The 16588-nt window shown below is 36.5% G+C and overlaps 1 protein-coding gene across 7 annotated transcripts in view; it reads right to left on the reverse strand.

Annotated features, from left to right (window-relative positions):
• The window catches only part of Dmd (dystrophin), a 2365055-nt gene that overhangs the window by 1281633 nt on the left and 1066834 nt on the right, over positions 1-16588 (reverse strand). For all 7 annotated transcript variants that reach the window (XM_060376797.1, XM_060376795.1, XM_060376794.1 and 4 more), the window contains one exon: positions 7098-7245. In XM_060376797.1, coding sequence (XP_060232780.1) covers positions 7098-7245 — 148 coding nt within the window. The remainder of the gene's footprint in view (positions 1-7097; positions 7246-16588) is intronic.

Below are 16588 nucleotides of genomic sequence, written 5' to 3' on the forward strand. Positions count from 1 at the left end.
TGCTATACTTTAAGAAGTTCCCATAGTTCATGGAAATAATATTTAATGTCATTTCCAAGTGGGTTTTCCTATGTTCCATATGGTTCAGAAGAATAATCCAGTAAAACTTTTAATTTATATAAATGTGGGCTATTCACTCATTAAGAGTGGCAACCCATAATGAGGTATTATAGTAAATACAGTATTACTTTGTGAACAATGTCATTCTTCCACCAAACTTATTGTTATTTCCTGGTTCAATAAGGAGTGAACACAGCCAGAGTTGAGAACTGAGACATTTACCACAATATTCTGTGTGATATGGATATGTCTTAATAAATCATCTTTAAGTAAATATTTACCCAGACTGAAAATTATACAGACATCTTAATGTGTTTATATGCATGCACATATAGGCAGATTTCACATTTAATGAAGAAAAATCAGGATAAATTTTTATAGGGCTTATGAAATCATTAACATGTCTATATCTAAAGGAACATTTTCCTAGGTATATATAAACCTCTTATTTATTTGAAGGTTAAGAAAGGGAGTATATAAAATAATTTTACAATGTCTCTCTAATTGAGTAGGAAACATATTAATATGTGTTCACCAATTTCAAGAAATAAATTACACTGTTATTAAGTAGAAACTTTTTCCATATACTGTAGGCATATAACTTTATGAGGGACTTGCCAGACTGCATTAGTATTAATATATGAAAATCTTGGTTTTGTGTTTTGGCAATTTTTAATAAAATGGAGAATATTTAGCATCATTTTTGAATATCAAATAACATGTATAAAAGAAGACTTTTGAAGATATTGAACACAGGACAAAGGACTATGACTACAGAGTGAATGAAAACAATTAGATGACTGAGTACTAACTAAATTTGCCTATCTTCTTGTCTTGGCATATTTCTATATTATAAGAAAAGATGAGGAAATGTTCAAAACTGATTTGACTTGATTTCAGGAAATGGAGCTCAAAGTGCAAGGAGTTCAAAAGTGGTTAGATATCACAAGGCAAAATAGTAGAAATGAGAGAAAACATAGAAGAACTTTGAAGATCTGTAAGAAGCTATTTTCTAATTTGTAGTAAGTCCTAAATAGCTGGTATATGTGAGAAAGTGTGGAAGACAAGAGAAAGGAGCTAAATTTTTACTTTGATGTTTGCAACTAGCCACTAATGAATGAAAACTAAAATCATTCAAGGGGCATAGATTATACAGAAGGAATTTACCTCAGCAGTGTGACAAAATTAGTTGCCTAATCACAAATGATAATGTATAAAATAAATTCTATAAATATAAAGCTGTTTCAAATTAGGTTATCTGAATCCTAGAAGAGAGCTTAAGAAAATTTATTTGAAGAATATATTAGCATTTAGCAATTAAATTTCCCAACACCTAACAAAATTTAAAAGTTAGCAGATATTCAAGGATACATTAAAATGTTACTCATAATAAGGATAAAACACATTAACTAAATTTAACCAAAATATGCAGTCTTTTGAGATTATACAGAAACTAAGAATTATTATATCTGTATTTTACATCATTATGATAGTATAGGTATACTCTGTGTAAACACAGAGTAGGTATAAAATCACTAAAATTTCACATCTGAGAAATGGTAATAACAATATATGCTATCAAAAATATACACAAAAGGGATTAATCAAAGATAGACAGTCCAAAATGTCATTAAGCTTCACAATAAAAGTACATAAATAAATGGAGGGGGGAAGAAGCACAAGGAAAATGAATGGATATTGATGACCACTTTAAATGAGATAATATATGAGCATTTGGTGGGTTCATTATTTAAAAATAAAGGCCTAAACATTTTGAAAATTTTATGAAAGTTATGATCTCATTTATAAAATGATGAACAAGATAAATATGAAGACAAATGTATCGTAAGCACATAAATCAATTGATTGATCAAAAATCTATTTTTAATACACATTGATCATGATAATTCACTCTCATTAAGAACTCACTAAGAAATAAACATTTAAAATGTACAAGTGTTGTCTTCTGTGGCCTGGTAAGGCTGCTCCCCCCCCCCCCCAGGGGGAGGTAATTAAAGAGCAGGCCAATCAGTTCATGTCAGAGACAGTCCCTGTTCCTATTACTATGGAACCCACTTGGACACTGAACTGCCATGGGCTACATCTGTGCAGGGGTTCTGGATTATCTCTATGAATAGTTCTTGGTTGGAGTATCAGTCTCAGGAAATACCCCTGTGCTCAGATTTTTTGGTTCTGTTGCTCTCCTTATGGAGTTTCTGCAATACAGCCAGCCACTCCTGATGATACCTAATTGACTAGGATCAGAAGGAAGGAAAAGAAGACCTCAATTATCAGTGGACTTGGGGAGGGGCATGAGTGCAGAGGAGGAAGGAAGGGAGGGATTAGGATAGGAGGAGGGAGAGAACCACAGGGGGGATACAAAGTGAATAAAGTGTAATTAATAGAGAATTTAAAATAAATAAATATTCAAAACTTTAAAAATTGTACAAGTAATAGGGGAAGAGGGTGAGGGGAGGAGGGAGAGAGGGTGGGACTGGGGAAAGTTGAGGGAGGATGTTTAAATCTAGATATATACTGAATAAATTGTGAAGAAAATAAATAAAATTTTAAAAAGTACAAGTCTGTACTATGGACAGGCAGTCTACCAATTGTGATACATGGTGCAGATAGCATGAACAAGGCTTTTATTCTAGTATTACTCAACATTGGGAAATAAGAAAGGAGTTATACTATTATTTCTGTATTGTTTTACATCAAAATGAATTCACAATGACTTTATAATAAATAATCATATTTAGTATGTAATATTAAAATATATGAATTATATTTCTTTAGTCAGATATCTTTAGAAAAAAAATTATATATGGCTTCAAGAACTGGATTTTTAATTTAATTTAATTTATTTATTTATTACAATTTATTCACTTTGTCTCCCTGCTGGAGCCACTTCCTCCTCTCCTCCCAGTCCCACCCATATCCTTCTTATTCCCCTATGCTCTTTCACTAGTACCTTGATAAGGAAGACCTCCTTTTCCCCCTACTAGGGATCACTTGGAAACTGAGCAGCCAATGGGCCTCCTTTGAACAGGTAGTCTAGGACTTCTCTGTGCATGGTCCTTAGTTGGAGTATCAGTCTCTGTAGTCCTCTCTGGGCCCAGGTATTTTGGCTATGTTGTTCTCCTTGTGGAGTTTCTGTCCCTCCAGTTCTTTTCTATCTTTCTCTTCTATAAGGATTCCAACACTGTGGTACATTTACAAAATGGAATACTACTCAGCAAATAAAGCAAGGAAATCATGAAATCTGCAGACAAATGGTGGGAACTACAAAAGATCACCCTGAATGAGGTCAACCAGAAGCAAAAAGACTCACATGGTAAATACTCACTTATAAGTCGACATTAGCCATAATATTTAGGATAAACATACTAAAATCTATAGTCCTAAAGAAGATAAACAACAAGGAGGACACTAGGGAAGATTCTTAATCCTCATTCAGAAAGGCAAACAGGGTAGAGATCAGAAGTAGAAGAAGAAAAGGAACAGGACAGGAGCCTTCCACAGAGGACCTATGAAAGACTCTACCCACTAGGGTATTGAAGGAGATACTGAGACTCATTTTTTTTCATTTTTTAATTTAATTATTTTTATTAATTACAGTTTATGCTCTTTTTATCCCTTCTGTACCTCCCTCCCTCTTCCCCTCCCAATCCCACCCGTCCCCTTCCCCACCTGTGTCCCTCTTCCAGTACACTGAGGCTCATACTTTTAGTCTCATAGAACAGATTGGTTTTTTTGTTAATTAATTTGTATTTTTGTGTACAATTATGCATTTCATTTGGTTTCTTTAAACCCCTCATGCTTGAAGCCCCCATGTATTTGTTGGATACTGTTACTTGAGTAACTTTGGACATAGAACATGATGTAATCAATTTTGTGTCTTTTCATCATATTCATGTATGTTGCTCTTTCTTTTTGTTATTTTTAATCACAGAGGAGAGGAGTTCACAGAGACAAAATACATCAAGGCGCAGGGGTCCTCTATAAAATTGTTTGTCCAATCAAGGACCATGTATGGATATAACCTAGAACCCCTGCTCAGATGTAGCCTATGGTAGCTCAGTCTCCAAGTGGGTACCTTAGTAAGGGGAACAGGGACTATTTTTGATATGAACTCAATGGCTGACTCTTTGACTCCCCCGCCCCCCGCAAGGGAGGAGCAGCCTTGCTAGGCCACAGAGGAGGACATTGCAGCCAGTCCTGGAGACACCTGATAAGCTAGGGTCAGAGAGAAGGGGAGGAGGACCTCCCTTAGAGTGGACTTGGAAAGGGGCAAGTAGGAGATGAGGGAGGAAGGGTGGGATTGGGAGGGAATGAGGGAGGGAGCTTTGGCTGGGATACAAAGTAAATAACCTGCAATTAATATTATTTGTATTTTTTTATATGCATTGGTGTTTTGTCTGCATGCATAAGGCAGTCGGGTCCCCTGGTACAGAAGTTATATACAGTTGTTAGCTAACATGTGGGTACTGGGAATTGAACCCAGGTCCTTTGGAAGAGCACACAGTGCTCTTAATGACTGAGTCAACTCTCCAGCCATATATATATACCTTTCATTCTGACATCATATGCTTCCTTAGCTCAACATTCATATTGCTGTTATTCAGAATGTATCTTCTGTATGATTGCAGATTATAAATGAATGAATTTCCTTTCATTAATGCTAGCATTAATGTGTATACAAATGTGATATATATATAAGTATTTTATAGTCATATATATATATATATATATATATATATATATATATATATATATATAACTTTATAAGACTGTAAAATACTTTTCTTCACATAGCCTTATTCTTAAAAAGATGTTTGAGTGAAGTTTCTGGACATACTTTTTCTAGATAAAAACTTCACAACAAAAAATTGTAAAGTCTATTATAATAAATAAAGAATTTTGAAATGTTTTGTTCCCTGTAGGATGGAGACTTTCAGAGAACTCTCAGTAGTAGGCTCCCATCATGCTGTCTTTTTTTCCACTGATTCTGGTTCCTGTCCTATTTGCAAGTTTGAAAGAGATTTAAGCATTCTCCTTATTGTCCTCCATAGTGTTTAGCTTCTTTAGGTCTCTAGATGCTTATCCTTTATTACATGACTAATATCCACTTATAAGTGAATATATACCATATCTGTCTTATGATTTTTTGTTACCTCACTCAGGATGATCTTTTCTAGTTCCCACCATTTGCCTGCAAATTTCACGATTTTCTTGTTAATAATAGTTGAGTAGTATTCGATTGTGTAAATATACCACAATTTTTGCATCCATTCCTCTGCTGAGGGACATCTAGGTTGTATCCAGATTCTGGATAAAGCAGCCATGAACATAGTGAACAAATGTCCTTATTGAATGGGATGGCATCTTTTGGGTATATACCCAGGAGTGGTAGACCTGGATCTTGAGGTAGTGCTATTCCCAATTTTCTGAGAAAACACCAGCTTTATTTCAAAAGTGTTTGTAGAAGTTTGCACTCCCATTAACAATGGTGGAGGGTTCCTCTTACTCCACATGCTCTCCAGCATGGCATGTGTTGTCACTTGAGTTTTTGTTCATAGCCATTCTGATATCTGTAAGATGGAATCTCAGAGTTGTTTTTATTTGCATTTCCCTGATGACTAATTGTTGAACATTTCTTTTTTTTAATTTTTTATTATCATCATTTATAATAATTTATTCAGTTTGTACCCCCACTGTGGAACCTTCCCTCATCTCCTTCCAAACCCAAACTCCTCTCCCTAAGCCTCTCCCCTAGTCCACTGAGAGAGGCAGTCCTCCTTCCCTTTTGATTGACCCTAACCTATCAGGTCTTATCAGGACTAATTGCATCGTCTTCCTCTGTGGCCTGGCAAGGCTGCATCTACCAGTGGGTGCAGAACCTACTACTGGCATATTCATGCCAGCAATATCCCCTGCTCCCTTTATTAGGGTACCTACTTGGAGACTGAATCTATAGGCTACATTTGAGCAAGAGTTTTAGGTACTCTCCATGTATTTTCCTTGATTGGACTATCACTGTTTCTCTGCCACTTGATATTCCTTTGTGGAGAATTCTCTGATTAGCTTTGTACCCCGTTTTTTTTTTTTATTAGAATTTTTAGTTTGTTGGTGTCTAACTTCTTGAATTCTTTATATATTTTGCCTTCTTTCTTAATAAGTATTTTCACACAGTAAAAGTTAGTCACAATTCAAGCCCATTTGATAGAAAATGGCGAAATGAATAATGAGCAACAAGCAACCCAAATCATATGACTAAGCATGATAAACCATATTTCTTAGATCTAATCTATATATTTCATCAACAAAATTATGTATTCCACCATCCAATTTATTTTTATCTGCACATTAAAAGACACAACATGTTGGAATCATGTTTCCCTGGTTATAATTCATATGTTGCATTTCCATTAACATAAATCAGAAAAGGGTCAATAAGTACTAACAATTAACTCGACATTGTTTTGGCCTCTCATCTGATTCAGAAGGCATTTTGTCAATAAGATGTGTAGAAATATTGCTACATCACCAAAAACTATCTCGAGGGAAATAGACTTGTAATTTTATCATGTTGGATATTTGCAGAAACTACTAAGGATGCCTCCACTTCTCCTTCTGGATAGGTTCCAACATAAGGCAAACACACACACACACACACACACACACACACACACACACACACACAGGAGAATGTATGAAATAGAGAAAGAATGAAAGTCACAGAACATACTATACCCTGCCCTTAGGTGATTTCCTGCATTACAGATGCAATTACACTCATCAGTTCATCATATGGACCAGTATAGGTAGATGCTCTCATCCTTTCACAAAATATTCATAACACAATTTCCATGCATACTTGTTATGATGATTTTTCATAGCATGTTCAGTGAACATGGAAAAAGTCGGGAATTATATACTTTGTTCATCCTTCCAGCTAAGCTTGCAGTACTGAAATATTCAAAAATATTGCTGCAAAAATAAAGACAATATAAAAAAGGAAATCCCAAAAGTCTTACCTTAAGATACCATTTGTATTTAGCATGTTCCCAATTTTCAGGATTTTTTGTCTTTTTCAAAAACTGTTCGACTTCTTTCAGCCATTGATTAAATACCTTCATATCATAATGAAAGTGTCGCCATTTATCCACTGATCTATCAAATTGCCTAGATTTAGAAAAGATGAATGAAACAAAGTAAGTAATTTATAAAAAAATATTTTGTGGACATCACACATTCTTTTCTCTATTCTGACAAATGTCTTGCATCTCTAGATTTAATTTTCAATATCAGACACAATAACTAATGTTAAATAGAAAGTGTGAATTGAAACAAAATTTATTTTTTCCTTTAAAATTTAACATATATACTAATTGAAATGAAGATTGGGCAACTACTTATAAGTATTAGCATAATTTTCTAATTATATATATTAGATTTGGTGAATTTTTTATTTTTAAAATTGTTTTATTTTAACTTTTATTAATTACACTTTATTCAATTTGTATCCCTCCATAAACCCTTCCCTTTTCTCCTCCTAACCCCACCTTCCCTCCTCCTTCTCCACGCATGTCTAATGATAATTTTTAAAAATTACAGGGCCTTTAAACATTTTAAAATTGTAAAAGCTGTTTCAGAACCATACATTCATTTTTTAATTTATGTTGATAATTTTAATTCATTTTCAGTCTCATTAGGTTTATGAATTACAACATTCCTCCTGTTTCAAACTATAATTTAGCATCCTGCTGCTTGCAATGTCCCTCCTCCCACCGTACCTCCATTCTATGGGGACTCTGGCAAAATTTTTGTCTGACCCAGATTTGTTTCTTCTTGCAGACTGTTTTAAGCTCCTTTCTAGTCTATCCCAATTCCATTGTGTCAGCCACACCAAGTAACAGCTTCTACCATAGACACTCAGTGGCCACATAGGACTAGGATTCATCTAGGCAATTTTCACTGTCCTTATTGTATTCCATTATTATATATGCTGTCTGACCCTCAGCCCTATGATGGCATGCTTGCAGATGCTTTTCCTCCCCCATCAAGTCCATTCACTAGAGACTACAAAACATCCTACAGAGCCTCTCTTATACCCAGAGTCCAACAAAAGCAAGTACTCCCTGAGAACATAGAGACACTCTGGCCAGTAAAAAAGACTGGTCGCCACACCATAAAGCACAGAGAGGAAACAGAAACCAAAGAAAACAACAAAGAGAGAAAACTCAGTGTCTAGATCCATAATCACCACAAACCCTGTCACCTAACTATCATCTTGAAAACACAATCAATAACAGCTAGGGCAAAATATCTCCACTAGAGCCAAGATATCCTACCACACTAGGTCCTGAATATTCCAAAATAAATATATAAAAGATCCATATTTATGAGTGTAGAGCCATACACCCTGCACAAAACTCAATTTCAAATGGATCAAGGACCTCAACAAAAGCACAGAAAACTTGAATCTGATGGAAGAGACAGAGGAGAGCATTAGTTTTGTACTTATCCAAGAAAGGAACAAGAAAAAAATATTCTGAACATCATATTGATAGCACAGGTTCTAAGATAAACAAAATGTGATCAAATGAAACAGAAAAGTGTTTGTATGGCAAAGGACAATATCATTTGAGCAAAGCAAAGCAGGATGTTGTTGAATAGGAAATGAATAATTACATACCTAATAGAGAGTTAGTGGGGAAGAGCCTTGAACTCATTGGCACAGTTGGCACAGGAAACAACTTCCTGAACAGAAGATGAACAGCACAGGTTCTAAGAGCAGCAATCAATAAATGGGACCTAATGAAACTGAAAAGCTTCTGTGACTCAAAGGATACTGTCCTCAGAACAAACGACTGCCTACAGTCTTTGGGAAAGGAACTTCACCAACCCTACATCTGACAGAGGGTTAATATCCAGAATATATAAAGAACTCAAGAAGTTAAACAACAAATCAAGCAATCCATTTAAAAAATAGGGAACAAATGGGTTTCATAGTAATGGGAACAGGGACTGTCTCTGACATGAACTAATTAGCCTGCTCTTTGATCACTTAGAAATCATGAAATTTGCAGGCAAATGGCAGGAACTGGAAAAGGTCATCCTGAGTGAGGTGTCCCAGAAGCAGAAAGACAAAAACATGGTATATACTCACTTATAAATGAATATTAGTTATATAATATGAGATAAACACACTAAAATCTGTACACCTAAAGAAGCTAATTAAGAAGGAGGACTCTGGCTAAGATGCTCAATCCCCATTCAGAAAGGCAAAGAGGATGGACATCAGAAGAGGGAGAAAAGAAGAAACAGGACAGGAACCTACCACAGAAGGCCTCTGAAAGGCTCTACCCTGCAGGGTATCAAAGCAGATACTGAGACATATAGCCAAACTTCGGGCAGAGTTTAGAGAATCTTAGGAAAGAAGGGGGAGATAGTATGACCTGTAGAGAACAGGAACTCCACAAGGAGAACAATAGAATAAAAAAATCTAGGCAAAGGTGTCTTTTCTGAGACTAATACTTTAACCAAGGACCATTTATGGAGATAACCTAGCACCCCTGCAGAGATGTTGCCCATGGAAGTTCAGAGTCCAAGTGGTTTCCATAGTAATTGGAACAGGGACTGTCTCTGACATAATCTGATTGGCCAGCTCTTTGATCACCTCTCCCTAAGGGAGGGAACAGCCTTACCAGGCCACAGAGGAAGACAATGCAGCCACTCCTGATGAGACCTGATAGACAAAGATCAGAAGGAAGGAGAGGAAGTACTCCGCTATCAGTGGACTCTGTGAGGGGAATGGGTGGAGAAGGGGGAGGAAGGGTATGACTGAGAGGGAAGAAGGGAGGGAGCTATAAGGGGATAAAAAGTGAATGAACTGTAAGTAATTAAAAATAAAAATAATAAAATAAAAACTAAACAATATTGGAAATTACAGGAACAAATAGCCCAATATTTTTTAAATGGGCTCTAGAACTAAAGAGTTCTCAAAAGATGAAACATAAATGTCTTATAAACAATAAGGAAATATTCAACATCCTTAGTCAAGGAAATGAAAATTTAAAATATATTACACTCTCAGGAAAATGCAAATCAAAAGTATGTTACACTAGTCAGAATGGTCAATATTAATAAAACAAGTGATGGCTCATAATTGGTACTGTTATGAAGAAAGGGGAACAATTTCTTTTTTTTTTTTTTATGGGAGTACAAACTACTACAGACAGTATAGATACTAGTGTGATGGTTCTTCAAGGACCTAAGGACAGATTCACCTCATGACCCAGCTATACCACTCTTGGGCATATACACAAAGGACTCTACATCCTACAACAGAGATAATTGTTCATTCATGCTCATCGCAATTTAATTCACTATAACCAAACACTATAGTCCAAATGTCTGTCAAATGTTGAATGAATAATGAAAATGTGAAATATTTGTACAATGGCATATATTTAAGTTGAAAAATACAAAAACAAAATATGAAATTTACATATAATAAACAAATGGTACAGGTGAAACTAAACCTAAGTGAGGTAACACAGACCAAAAATAATGTTGCATGTTTTTGCTTATATGTGGATGTTTTATTTTAAGTATTTCATAAGCATTTCAGAATCTATACAACCACAGGTTAGGTCTCTAGTAATGAACTAGGTGGGAAGGGTGGAACTTTCAAAGAAGGGAAACTAGAATAAATAGTTATGAGAGACAGAGGGAGACTGGAATTGAAGAATTATATGCCTTGCACTTGGGCAGAATTTACATTCAATAAATCATCATGGTCTTGCAAAAAAACTGAAACAGTAGTTTGGTAATGCTATAAATGTGAGTGCTAGTACAAAGTGGTTGTCATTAACTAGTTGGTTTAAATTAATAAAAGTTTTTTTTTTTTTTTTTTTTTTTTTAAAGCACAAATATACTCCCTGCTCTGTACTACAAAAAAAAAAAAAAAAAAATCTGGCTTTAAGAATTCAAACTATTCTAGAGTTGCACTAATAAAACACATACTTCAGCAACAAAATGATGATGCGGATATTTTGCATGCTTACAAGTAATCAGCATTGAGGTATGATCAGTGGTATCTCATCTCCAATAAGTTGTCTCTTAACAGACTTTAAGGGTTTACTTTCTTTTTTTTTTTTTCAATGCAGTTTATTCAGGAACCTTGAACAATCATCTGACCCTGGGGAAAGCCAGCCCACAGCTTAAATAGCCTCTGGGTAGCCAACACCAGCGTGCCACATGGGCAATGCAGATAGGTCCACATACATGGAAGCAAGCCAGATCCTCAGCCTTAGCCAAATGTGGAATTGTTCGTGACAGAGAGCACTCATCATAAAGAATTGGTTACTGTATGTCTTACAGGCATCTGTGTTTCTAGAAATCAATAGATTCTGTGAATAAGAATCCTAAATATTGAAACATAGTTAGCACTGTTCCATGTTGGTGAGACGAGAGTTAATTTTTAATTAAATTTTTCTTTTCTTTTCTTTTTTCTTTTCTTTTCTTCTCTTTCTTTCTTTCTTTCTTTCTTTCTTTCTTTCTTTCTTTCTTTCTTTCTCTTTCTCTTTCTTTCTTTCTTTCTTTCTTTTTTTTCTTTCTTTCCTTGTGTGTGTATTTGTGTATCCAGGTATCTATGTCTCTGTGTATATCATATATCTGTGGGTACCCATTGGGGCCAGAATACAGTGTCAGGATCCTGTGCAACTGGAGTTACAGCTTGTTTTGAGTAGCCATATCTGAGTGCTAAGAATAAAAGTTGGGTTCTCCAGAGAAGCAGTCAATATTCTCAGTAATGGAGCTGTCGCTCTAGTCTGTAGTTGATTTTCCTTTATCATCTATTTTTTCAATATGGTTTAGTTTTCATTTCTATATTTACTGAGTCAGAACAATAAAATAATATTCAAATAATTTGAGTGGGAACTTCATGCACTGATGAGGTTTTTTCCTACTAACAAAGTCTTAGAAGCACATAGTAGTATAGAAGAGTACAGTTACCAATTGCTCAGTATTGTTCCATCCAATTTTGTAGCAGTCAGCAACCCTCTTGATAGTTTGCATTTATTACTCCTCAATCATATGAATTATTCCTTGAACATTACACTATTAGCTACTATGAGGTAGCTGTTTGATAAGTATCCATGTTATAATAACTAGGTAGTGCATACCCCAGAATATTCCAATCACCGCTTCTATCCCACACCATACTGACACTATTATTCTCAACCAGATTCTTCAATGTCTCTTCTCACCCTCACTCCTAAGTCCTTTACATACATAAGCTATCATTCTATAATCATTTAAGAGAAGAAAACCTGTAAGGACGTAATTTGATCTCTGTACACATAGCTCCTAACTGAGAAGGAAAGGACAGAGAGAAGGGGAAGATCACAATATGAGTATCTCATTTATTTATAGTCAATTTATTTCCCAAGCAGTGCAAGATGGTGGGATGTGGTGGCACATGCCATTGCCTGAAGTTTCCATGTTCTTTCTAAATGCTCAAACATTGAGAATGTAGACATAAGTTCTTTGTCCTTCTTTTCTTTTCTTTTTTTTTTTTTTTACATTTTTTACAAATCTTCCAAACCAAAGCTTTGCAGTTTCAACAAATTTATGTGAGCAATAAACAATTTGATGAGTGTATAAAGGTTTGTATATGGTAGGCAACCTCTAAAACTTTGAAAATTTTGACTTTGGTTTACTTTTTTGGTTTCTTTCTATCGAGTAAAATATTAAAAAATAAAAACAAGTCCTTTAAACATAATGACAATAAGTGTGAGTAATAGTACTTTAAACTCCATTTTAAATATCACATAAAGTTTAATATACATTCTTTAGTATTTAGTATACATTTAAAGCTACCTAAATTTATTTTTAAATTTATCATATGAAATTATAATTTTTTATCATGACTATTTATAAATATTCTTCCACCAAAGAAGGTTGTGTCTGTGTCTGTGGGTGAGGGTGAGTGTGAGTGTGTGTGTGTGTGAGTGTATGTGTGTGTGTGAGTGTGTGTGTGTGTGTGTGTGTGTGGTTTCACTGCTTTTACAACATGACATTTATAAAATTAGTCTCCAGTAGGGTAGGAGGACTTCCTCTATCAGTGGACAAGGAGAGAGGAATAGAAGAGAAAGAAGGAGAGAGGGTGAGACTTGGAGGAGATGAAGGAGGAGGCTACAACTGGGATATAAAAAGTGAGTAAATTGTAAATAATAGCAATAATGATGATGATGAAAGAAAAAGGAAAAAATCAGTCTCCAGTATGTTACTGTGCTCCTTAAGTTCCTCTCACTCCATTAACAGAACAGTGTAGCAGTGAGGAAAATGGCAGCAGCAAATAAACAAATATAATAACACATTACAAAAAACATTCTGGAAAATGAATGTTTTACTTTCTATGTTATATCTAAGGGTGAAAAGGTTTCATTTCCTTTGCCTACAAGTAAGAGGCAATGTAGGCCAAACTAAATAAAGAAACAAATTGTCAGTGAAAACATAAGAATAACAAATCAAGTAATTTTAAAATTTTTCAAACATTACTCATATAGACATACAACATAGGACAAACCCACTAAAACTTGTGCATCTAAAGAAACTAAGCAAGAGAGAGGACCCTAACTAAAATGTCCAATCCCCATCCGGAAAGTCCTCTTTGGATGGACATCAGAAGAAGAAGAAAACAGGAAACAACCTAGGAAGCTACCACAGAGGGCCTCTGAAAGCCTCTGACCTGCAGACTATCAAAGTAGATGCTGAGCCTGATGGGCACCTGTTGGGCAGAGTGAATGGAATTTTAGGTAAGAACTGGAAAATAGTAAGAGCTGGAGAGGACAGGGTCTCCACAAGGAGAGCAACAGAACAAGAAAATTTGAACACAGGGCACTTCCCAGAGACTCATACTCCAACCAAGGACTATTCATGGAGATAACCCAGAACCCCTGCACAGATGTAGCCCAGGGCAGTTCAGAGTCCAATTGGGTTACATAGTAATGTGAAGAGGGACTGCCTCTGACATAATCTGATTGGCCTGCTATTCGATCACCTCCCTCTGGGGGGGAGCAGCCTTACCAGGCCATAGTAGAGGACAATGCAGCCACTTTTGATGTGAACTGACAGACTAAGATCAGAAAGGAGAGGAGAACCTCCCCTATTAGTGGACTTGGGGAGTGGCATGCAAGCAGAGGGAGGAGGGAGGGTGGGATTGGGAGGGGAGGAGGGAGGGGTTTATGGGGGGATGCAGAATGAATAAAGTGTAATTGATGAAAAAGTTTAAAAAAAAGGGAAAAAAATAATTTAAGAACCTTAAATGACTTTCAAAAGTGGAGGAAAACATGGAGTTAGTCAATTGGCATGGAGCACGTCTCGCCCCTGGGGCTAATGGTCTCCTGAACCTACTCAGACCTCGGACACCACCACTGCTAGTTCTAGAACTGACGCAGGATGTTCCAACGAGGGGGTTAAGGCTTCTCATAATATTTCTTATAAGCCCACACCTGTTTGTCTATATCCCCCATTTTTATTCATTATTAGCCAGATAGAGCCAAGTAATTGTGTTAATGATACTTGCTTTTTTGTCCAATGCTGGAATGCTAGTAAATTTAGGTATGCCCTGGTTACTCGCATGCCTCACTGGGTGCCTGTGCCCGTTGATGCCCCTCACGCTATGACTCTCTTCAGACAGAAAAGGGATCTTGGAACTACAGCCACCATTTTTAGTACCATCTCATTGGCGGCTGTTGGAGCTACCACCGAGGCATTAGCCATGAGTCATACTGGGCAGACTGCTCAGACCCTGAATAATCATTTAGCCAATGTAGCTCATGCCTTAGTTGTACATAAAGGAATTAATGCTCAACTAAAAGGAAGCTTGATGGTGTTCAATCAGAGGACTGACCTCGTGCAGGAGCAAATTGATACCCTATGGCAAATCGCTCAACTTGGCTGTCAATGAAAATATGCTGGACTTTGAGTCACTAGCATATAACATGAGAATTTTTCCTGTGCTGCAAATCTGTCTAAACAATTGTCGAGCTATATTTTAGGTAATTGGACTGGAGAATTCGCTACTACGATGGAGCAGCTGAGAGTGGCCATTGTCACAGTAAATTCTACCAGAGTGGACGCAGGACTAGCCACAGGATTATCAACATGGATTGCTGCAGCCATGAATCATCTCAAGGAATGGGCGGGCATGGGAGTGTTAGCAGGCCTTCTGGTGTTGGTCTCCTTGGTTTGCCTGTGGTATATATGCAAGATTAGAGTCTCACAACAGCGTAATGCAGCCATGACCATTCAGGCCTTTACAGCCATTGAAGCAGGACAGTCTCCCCAAGCATGGTTGGCTACCATAAAAAGCTAAAATGTTATGCTCAGGATGCAAGGCTAAGCACTGCCGCTTTGGACCCAGAGAAGAGCATGTCTGATTGCATGCGGGTTGATGCCCCAGGTCCCGCCTCTGAGAAAAAGGTATCGGACAGGTCTGATGCTCTTTGGGTGGATGACACCTAAATGAACATCGGTACAAAGTCCCAATTTATTTCTAATATCAGAGATCAGACCTCTACTCTTGCCTGATGCGTCTAAAACAAAAAGGGGGAACTGTAGAGAGCTGCGGAATGCTATGCCTTAAAGATGGAGCTGGTTTCCGCCTTCCACCTTCCCGATGGTGAGTGCTCTGTGTCACGAACAATTCCACATTTGGCTAAGGCTGAGGATCTGGCTTGCTTCCATGTACGTTGACCTATCTGCATTGCCCACGTGGCACGCCTGGGTTGGCTACCCAGAGGCTATTTAAGCTGTGGGCTGGCTTTCCCCAGGGTCTGAGGATTGTTCAAGGTTCCTGAATAAACTGCATTGAAAAAAAAATTTTTTTCAAAAAAATAAAAATAAAAAGACAAAATAGGGGTTGGGGATTTAGCTCAGTGGTAGAGCGCTTGTTTAGCAAGCACAAGGCCCTGGGTTCGGTCCTCAACTCTGGAAAAAAAAGAAAGACAAAATAACAGAAAGACCAAAAAAAAATTTCATTCACTATGAAAGCAGTATTTAAAAGAATTGCTGTTTCATTTATGTACAGCATAACTTATTTTCTGGTATTCTAAAACAAGTTAGTCAGATCATTCTCAAGCATAAATTGCATTTAGGGAGTAATTTTGGGTCTTTGGGACATATTTAAAAGTTTCAATTCATTAGGTAGTGTTTAATTCCAAGAAATAAATTTAAATAAATAACACCTTAGTAGCCGTCTGACACATCTATTGTGGCTTTGTTCTTAGGCTTGAAAATTCAGCACTGTGCTGCTTTTTTCTTTCTACATATATTTTTCTTTGATTAGGTGAGTAGGAAATACCTTGGCTAATAGTCTTTTGTTTGAAAGTTTAGGTAATGTATAAATAAACATAAATTCGTTATCTGCCCAGAATACTAATATCTTACTGTGATAGGGATGTGAGTAATTCCTCAAAATACGTGGGTTAGAGGCTTGTTCATTTGTGTGATATAG

This window comes from Meriones unguiculatus (assembly GCF_030254825.1).
Source record: "Meriones unguiculatus strain TT.TT164.6M chromosome X unlocalized genomic scaffold, Bangor_MerUng_6.1 ChrX_unordered_Scaffold_31, whole genome shotgun sequence".
NCBI lineage: Eukaryota > Metazoa > Chordata > Mammalia > Rodentia > Muridae > Meriones > Meriones unguiculatus.